The sequence below is a fragment of the Mauremys mutica genome, chromosome 23 (genome assembly GCF_020497125.1).
Source record: "Mauremys mutica isolate MM-2020 ecotype Southern chromosome 23, ASM2049712v1, whole genome shotgun sequence".
Lineage (NCBI taxonomy): Eukaryota > Metazoa > Chordata > Testudines > Geoemydidae > Mauremys > Mauremys mutica.
The window spans coordinates 18,387,110-18,395,579 of NC_059094.1; the positions used below are offsets into that span (position 1 = coordinate 18,387,110).

At 37.6% G+C, this 8,470-nt stretch overlaps 1 protein-coding gene across 5 annotated transcripts in view; it reads left to right on the top strand.

Moving 5' to 3' along the window:
- LOC123355572 (protein argonaute-3) overlaps nt 1–2,630 on the top strand; it is a 50,301-nt gene extending 47,671 nt beyond the window's left edge. For all 5 annotated transcript variants that reach the window (XM_044998188.1, XM_044998190.1, XM_044998189.1 and 2 more), the window contains 2 exons: nt 135–334; nt 1,459–2,630. In XM_044998188.1, coding sequence (XP_044854123.1) covers nt 135–334; nt 1,459–1,567 — 309 coding nt within the window. In that variant the 3' untranslated portion in view covers nt 1,568–2,630. The remainder of the gene's footprint in view (nt 1–134; nt 335–1,458) is intronic.
- The last annotated feature ends 5,840 nt before the right edge of the window (nt 2,631–8,470 follow it).

The following is an 8,470-nucleotide window of genomic DNA, read 5'->3' on the forward strand; positions in this document are numbered from 1 at the left end:
CTAGGTGAAATTCTCTGGCTTGTATTATGCAGGAGGTTAGACTGGATAATCATAATAATTCCTCCTGGCCTTAAAGTCTGACTTGATACATATGAGAGAGCCAGACAAGTGAACTGATATTCCCTTCTCCATAGGGTACCAGCCGTCCCTCACACTATCATGTTTTGTGGGATGATAACTGTTTTACTGCAGATGAACTTCAGCTGCTGACTTACCAGCTCTGCCACACATATGTGCGTTGCACACGATCTGTTTCTATACCTGCACCAGCGTATTATGCTCACCTGGTAGCATTCAGAGCACGATACCATCTTGTGGACAAAGAACATGACAGGTAAATGAAAACACAGGTGCTTATATTTGTATCCCCTTTCAGTCCTCAGCCCAAAACCCTTTCCATATTGTCAGGCTTTAGACTATCTGACTAGATCAGCCGTTCACAAACATTTTTGCTGCATGACCTCATTTTCATATGTACTGCTTTCTGCAATCCCAGACAGCCTGGAGGATGTTGATTAAAAAAGGCATCCTCCATGCAGCGTGGCCTCACACGCACCATTTGTGCAAGGTCATGCTGCCTGGAGGATGCCATTTTGATTTACAAAGTGGCATTCTCTGCACAATGTGACCTTGCACACACATGGCGTGAGATCATGCTGCATGGATGGGGGTGCTGTTTTTGTAGAGCAAAATAGCATCCTCCATGCAGCATGACATCGCATGTACAATGCATGTGAGGTCATGGTGTGCAAAAGACGCCATTTTGCAAAATGGCATCCTCCGCACGCTCAGGATTGCCACAACCCCATCTGCTGATGGTGGAGTGACCCCACTTGGGGTCACAACCCACAGTTTGGGAACCACTGCTGTAGATGATGCACACTGAGCATTAGCTTAATTTATCACCTGTGGGACTGGTCTTCAAACACATTTCCTTACTACTACCACTATACATAAGCATGTAGTGTGGTGTTTGCTTTCTATTATATACAGAATTTAAAGTTTGAGTTAAAAAAAAAAAAAGGTTTTTGTTTAATTAATATTGTTGCATGGAGATGGGCCAAAACACTCACGTGCATTAAAGTTCTAATCCTGAAACCAGAAATACTGCCGTGAATGAGGCGAGTGGTAATAATGCTTTGCACTTGTCTAATTCCTTTCATTTTAAGGTTTCAAAGTGTTTTACAAATATTAAGCCTGAAAAGCACCAGGCAGGGTAAGAAGTAGTATACCCATTTTATGGATGGGCTATGTGAGCTACAGAGGTGAAGGGACTTGCCAAAAGCCATGAAGTTGCTGAGAAAGCTGAGTAGAACCCAGGAGTTCTCACTGTACTCTGCTCAAAGAAATTGTCACATTCCCTTCTCGAGTGTTGAAATAATGCAGTGCTGGTAAACGATGGCAATTCAAATTGAAAGAGTTTCTGCTAGTTTTAATATTTCTCACTTTGTCTTGCAGTGCTGAAGGAAGCCATGTTTCAGGACAAAGCAATGGGAGAGACCCACAGGCCCTTGCTAAGGCTGTACAGATTCACCAAGACACCTTACGCACCATGTACTTCGCTTAAATAAATCAATAAAATCGGAGCATACTCACTGAAAGGAAGAACTGAAAAATTAAGCCACATACAATGTATGTTTCCGGTAGGGTCAGTTTATGGGGTGCGCCTCCGATCACGCTGAAGCCGACACTGTGCAGGGGCAAGGGGCTAATCCTTAAATTGACACGTGAAGGATTGTTTACTTCATTGAGGAACACAGCACTATTATGCAATATGAAACCAGCCAACTGCTTTTTTGGGGCGGTCTTCTGTAGGAAGTGCCGTCGTCATCAGTTACTTTTTCTTTATTTCTTGTAGTCTAACCCTTTTATGCCTTTACCTCAAGTTGCTCGGCAGCACAACTATCTTTGCAAAAAAAAGTTAATGGTGTAGTTTAAAAAAACACAAACAACCTATGGAACAATCACAATGATTGTTGAGGGGGGAAGTGTGCAAAAAATAGCCTTTTTATCTTTACCCCAACACATTGAGGAGGCTTTCTCTCAATATTGCCATCAGCATTTGAATGGGAACATATCCAAGTACATTTCAATGTACAGCACTAACTAGAAAAAATTAGGGGAAGGGTTTTGCACACATTAGTCCATTAATCTGAACATAATTTAGCCAACTGCTGCCTTTGTGTCTTTCTTCACGATTTGGAGTCCTCAACTCCAATAATTCCCTTTAAAAAATCTAGTGGTGTCTGTGCAGCAGTAGTGATCCAAACTCTTCTTGCTCCCTGGTGAGTTTACTAAAGCTGCTGTTTTACCTTGTCCAGAAGTTTCAACTAATTCTCTATCTGGCAAGTCGTAAATATAGTTTGAGCTTCATGCAAGATCAGATGTTCCTTGTTTTATGGGGTTACTCATAGTAAACACCAGAAACGAAACTGTAGAGTTGAGGTCTTTATTTGCTAGGTTACTTGCTGCCTCTCACACCTTAATGTGATTTCATATATATGTGTGTTTTTGAAGTTTAGCTTCTTTCTTTTATATTTATTAGAATAATAATGCTTTAATTTAATTATTACAGAACATATGGGCAACATCAATTTTTATTTTTAGAAATGTAACCATGTTTATTTTAAAAAAACAAACAAACTGACAACTTGTTTTTGCTATCTTTTAGTGCAATAAGCCGTTCTAAAGGAAAAATGTGTCCGTTTAGCTGTATTAAAGCGGCGTTTGTACCACTAACTGTGGGAGAATGGACACCTCCACAATTTTCAAAGGACAAAGTAAAAGCCTTAATTTCAAAAGGAAAGTTTTATAGTCATCAGGAGTCAAACATGTTCCTTTTCTAAATCAAACCAGCTAAGAACAGCAAAACCTATGCTTCTAGGATTCTGCAAGCTTTAATATTGGCAATCAATGCAGTATTTTGATTTAACAAAGGAATTGTGTACATTTTGGGGTTAAGAGACTGAAGACTTTTCATTGAAGATCCAGGTTTTCAGATGCTGTCTTTAATGTAGCTGACATTAATCATAAAAATGTCTTAAGAAGTTAATGAAGTTCTTAAGCATTTTTGCTTATTTCATTATAAGTGGCTTTCCTTTTAAAATTAAGGTGTTGGTGGCTTCATTTCACTTTACAAATAAATTAAGAGGGCTGGGATAATTTTAACAAGTTAAATCACTGAAATGTGAAACAAAACATTAATGGGACTTTTGTTCATTCCACTTTAAAGTTAAAACAAGTATTTTAAAGATGATAGAGATGAGCATGTATTCAGTACATCTGGGCATCGGGGAGTTTTGCACTTTGTAACCTCGTGAACTGCATTTTTGACTGTTTTATTTGCACTGGTTCATAGTATATATGCATATATATATACTGCAGATTGTTTATATGGGCATTGCTGTTATCCCAGCCCTTCTGAACTCCACCTGCTCTTCACACGAAAACCAATTGGTTGGTTTAAGTATCTCATTTGTCTCTTGTCATTCTCATGTAATCCACTATATTTGCCAATTTACTGTATTTTGAGCCTAAAATCTGAGCCCATTTTGCTTCAACAGGCATGCATTTCCCCCATTTCTGCCAGAAAACTAAGTACTGTATTTTGTGCATTTGTACATTGTATTGAAATGTATGTAGTGCTGTTCACAACACTGTCTCAAAGCGCTTTACTAAATAGTTGGTGTATATACATATATATTTTTCTCCCAATATCAAGAAACATAATGCAAAGAAACTGATTTTTTGCAGAGTTAAAATTGCACTGGAAATAGTCATGCTGGTAGGCAGTGTACCTAGCGGCTCAGGAGAAAAGGGGACTATTATAACAGATCTCTATGTAGCCAACCAGCTCTTAGGAGTCTCTTTCATTGTTAGTGGGATTCTAGGACTGCAGATTCCTAACTGAAGTGTCCCAGTGTTCTCTGGCTGCTTCATGCACTTATCTTTCAGCTCCTTTGAATAAAACTGCTGCAGGGAGGTCAATATAATGAAATGATTGGAGCAAGATGATTTCCAAACAAATCTCTCCATCTTTTATTCTGTAACTTGTCAGTTTCCTCTTAGAAGAGCTCTAGCTAGTTGACCATTTATAAAAGGCCCAGGTTAGGCTTTTTACATTAGATTAATTTTTTTTAAATTGAAGGGGCTTTTTTAGAAAAACCTGCTTTACAAGGACTTTTTGTGAACTGGCATTTTGATGAAAAGCCCTTTTTTAAAAAAGAAATATGGCCTTTAACTCTTCTTTTAAAGACACTATACAGTTTCCAGTCTGATTTGAAAGTTTTACTTACTTTGCTTGCTACTTTCACCAAAAACTTAAAATATAAAAAAAAATCCATTGGGGAAATGACTTCAAAAATGTTTGCTCAGCAGGCCAGTGTAACTGGTTTTCATGTGAAGAGAAGTTGGGAGTTTTAATCTCTATATTCTTAGTTTTGCAAATGTCTACAAAAGTGCCGATACGTATATTTGTATTACAATATCAAGTTACTGGCGTTGTGAGGGCCACACGTTTATGATACTGTAGCTGCTATATTTATTTAAATGGAGACGGACAATTACTGCACTAGGAAATGAGGAGATGAGCAGGAACCAAGGCTTAGAGTTAGATGCGGTATCTCGTATTTCAGAAGAAAATTAACAGTGTGAAATATCAAGTGTAACAAAGGGTGCTGTCATTTTAATTGAGATTAAATAGCCAGATATTCTTCCTTTGTCTAAAGACTTATATATATTTTGATGTTTGCAGTTTAGGGGGTGGGGGGATAAAATGGTACCTCATCTGTGTGGCAGTTTCCTGTATATTTTCACAGGAGTATATGGATTTTTTTATTTTTGTACCTGCTCTCCTTTCAAGAAAAGTTTTCTCAAGTTTTATGTGCTTTTTAGAGAAATCTCGAGTGCACCACACATTATCCCTTTATCTTTCCAGGAGCACTCTGTATATAGCCCAAACAGGGATGTGGGCAAAGGCTGACAGTTCCATTTTGCGGAAACATTGGCCTCATTTGTGCATACATCTGTCTAAAACAGTGGTTCCCAATCTTCTCAGACATTGTACCAGTTCACCAGACTAAGACCTTACCTTGTACTAACAAGTGCCACTAACCTCCCAAACAATGGGAGCATACACTTGGGCACCCAGCACAAAATTTGGGGTGGGCAACCAAGGATACTAGCCACACACACCTGAAATAACAATACTGGTACATGTACCAATGTTTAGGAACCACTGTCCTAGAAATAGCAGTGCTTCTCTGAAGCTTAACAGAAGGGTTTTTGATAATGGCAATTACTTTAAATATGTGATCTAGTGATTAGTGGATCCAACGTTGGAAAGAGGTTGAGAATTTTTAGTAGTTTGAATCGTTAAACTCTTGCAGCATCTGCTAACAGCACGACTGACAATTCCACTCAAACAAAGCAGCTTTGATTTGTGGGGCACTTCCACTGTGGCCATTTTACTCAGGATTGTTAGATGGCTGTCAAATGTTAAACCATTTAGATGAAATTATGCAAAGGTTATCTCCCTAGGATTCATTTTGGGATGCTTTTAGAAGGTAGTTTAGCCCTTGTAACAGCTTTCAAGTTGAAATGGATTCCTGAAGGCTGTCAGTCAAATTCTTTCAAGATGCCATTGGTCCTAAATTGTTTCCATTTCTTCTTTTTGTGCAGATACTTGTCCGATCAATGTTTAGGCACAGGACATTAGATGAATAATCATGCTCTGTACACATCCTAGCTGCTTGTTTGTTTTCTACTAGGGCTCGAGTGCACAATAGTGTGAAATTTCCAAGTTCCAATTTCTTCAGTTTCAAAAGGATGAGGCCTTTCTGGATTTACATTTTACTCAAAACTTGAGACTTGTCCGCCTTTGATATGTTCTCAGTTTTGTGAACTGATAGGATATAACCTTTCTCAAAGCACTTTTTGTAACTGAGGAATCAAAGAAGCTCTGATTATATACATTGAAACCATAACTTTTCATTTCCAAATGGTCATCTTGAAGTTTCTTTTCATGCCAGACAAATGCTCAGGCAGCTGCAGTGTTGTGGAGTAAATGTGGCTGCCACTGGCCAGTTAATTTTATCAGATAGAAAATCCATGTAGATGTCAAAGGGACAAATATTCCTTGCTTACTTTCTACCCAAAGATAGTACTTGAATCTGACATTGTGTATGGGATACCATTTGTGTTTTGGCACATCTTTTAATTATAAAAACTTCACTTAGCCAATTCACTCAGATATATTATTTTTGTAAAAATGAAAAAGATTATTAAGGTTCAAGTGAGCGCTAATCTCAGTGTTTTCTACTAGTAGAAAATCTTCGTAACTTTACAATAGTTGTGAGGTGTGAATCTGATGTGTACAGGACCCTATGTTTTACCTATCTAGCAGAGTCCCAAGAATACAATCGCTAAAGCACTGAGGTTTAAAATTAGTTTGTGGCCTGAGCAGCCAAAGGCACCCATGGGAAGCAGTGTGGGTGGAGGGTAGGTGAAGGTTTGCAAAGAAGCAAACCAACAAAAGCATCACTGTTACAGAAACTAGGGAGTTGGTGGAGAGACCCATACCAATCACCTTTCCAGCCATGTGCCCCTGACTGTTAGAATTCTGTCTGAGATCCCCTCATCTTAACATGGGTAGTTTATTGTAGTGTCCTGTTAAAGCAAAGAAGTTCCACTGTTAAAACTTGGAGCAATTTTTTTTTTTTTTAAAGCTAGACAGTCCTCAGAAAGTGCCTTTTCAGAAGATGGTGCTGTAGATTTTTATGTTCAAATTGTACATGGCTGAAAATTTGAGAAAAATTATTGAAAATGCCAAGTGTTTGGTATCATTTTATGTAAGTTCAAGCAGCAGTTTCTGAGTCAGGACCAAGAATAACCAAGGAAGGATGTATTCAGAAGGAGGGAAAGGTATTGAGGAACGATCACCAAATTCAACTTGTAGGCTTGAAGTAGTTTGGATTTTATTTAATGTAACTAACCACTTCCTATTTTAGGAGAATGCATGGGGTGGGGTGGAGGAAAGGGGGAGAAATAGCACAGGACACTTCAGGCAGTGGTGTAGTTAATATTTAAATGGGATCATAGATGATCAAAGGACATGTCCTCATTTTTTGAGATGAAGCAGGTTCACGGAGATGAAGTAAAATTCTCTGAGGGCTTATGAGATAGTATATCCTACTGTGAGCAGACTTCACACAACCTGTATTTTAAGAGAGTAATGTTTACATGTTAAGTGAACTTCTGATGACTTAATAGGGACTTTTGATAATCTAAGTGGCAAACATGTTTGGATGATTGTTGGTGCCCTGTTTTCACTGGGCTGAAAGATGTTGTGGAGCCCCTGATGACTTTGGTGAGCATTCCTCCAGTCAGGAAGAGTTGTCGACTAGACTAATAAACACTGCACCTCAGTAACCTTGTAATGCTGCATAAAGTAATAATAATAGCAAAGTTCTGCCTTGATTTCACTGTAATGTGCTTGCACATGCCTGCAAAAATATACACACAACTTTCATTTTTGTAATGCCTTAATAGCAGTTAAAATATTTTTTTTTAAAGATGAGGTTTGTCCTTTATTGTGGTGTTTCCTTATATTTATTGGTAATTTGTGTGCAGCTTGTAGTTTCATGTTTGGTCTAAATGTTGCTTTATAACACTTTTTTTTTTTAAGGAGGGAGTTGTTTCTAGGTGTCTTTTTCTTTGTGAAATCATAACTTTACTAATGATTGAGGAGAAACTGAATGAAATGAAGTGATCAGGACATAAAACAGACTACATCGGTAGCTGGATTTGATTTAGAATTCTGACGTGCCCTTTTCTGTGTTCAGTTTTACTGTAAATCCAGTACTGGTCTTTAATAACATGTAAAACATATTTCTAGATCATCTGAGAATAATGGTCTCTTGATATTAAGCAAGATGTTTTCAAGAGTCAGAAACATTAACAAAAGACTCCCATTTCTACTGATAAGTGGCAGATTTGCTGGAATTGGTTTATTCAGTAAGTCTACCAATATTTCTAGTATGATTAAGCAGTGTCAGCACCTTTATTTCACATATTAATTTGGAATTGCTCACTTAAATTCAAGTAATTAGGCTATTCAAATTATAAAGTGAGGATAGTGATCCTTGCCTGAACTTTTAGGTCTTCAGGGGAAAAAAAGCACTGCCAGATTAATCCGTAATTAAAAATACTTATTACTTAATGTGGGTTATAAAAATTAATTTTAAAGATCTAATTTATTTTTCTCTGTTTTTGCTGTCTGTTGCTTCTGATTCAACTTAGACAAAGAAATTAATTAGTTTATAGTAACTTTATAGTCAGAGCAATATTGGCATTTAAACTTTCCTCTGCAGTGATTCAACCTAAACTCTTTTCTCTTTTAAATCTTAAATTCCTGAAAGCATTTCTTGTTTAGGTTTTATTAAAGTTTATTCCACAAAACCTAAATTCAGGG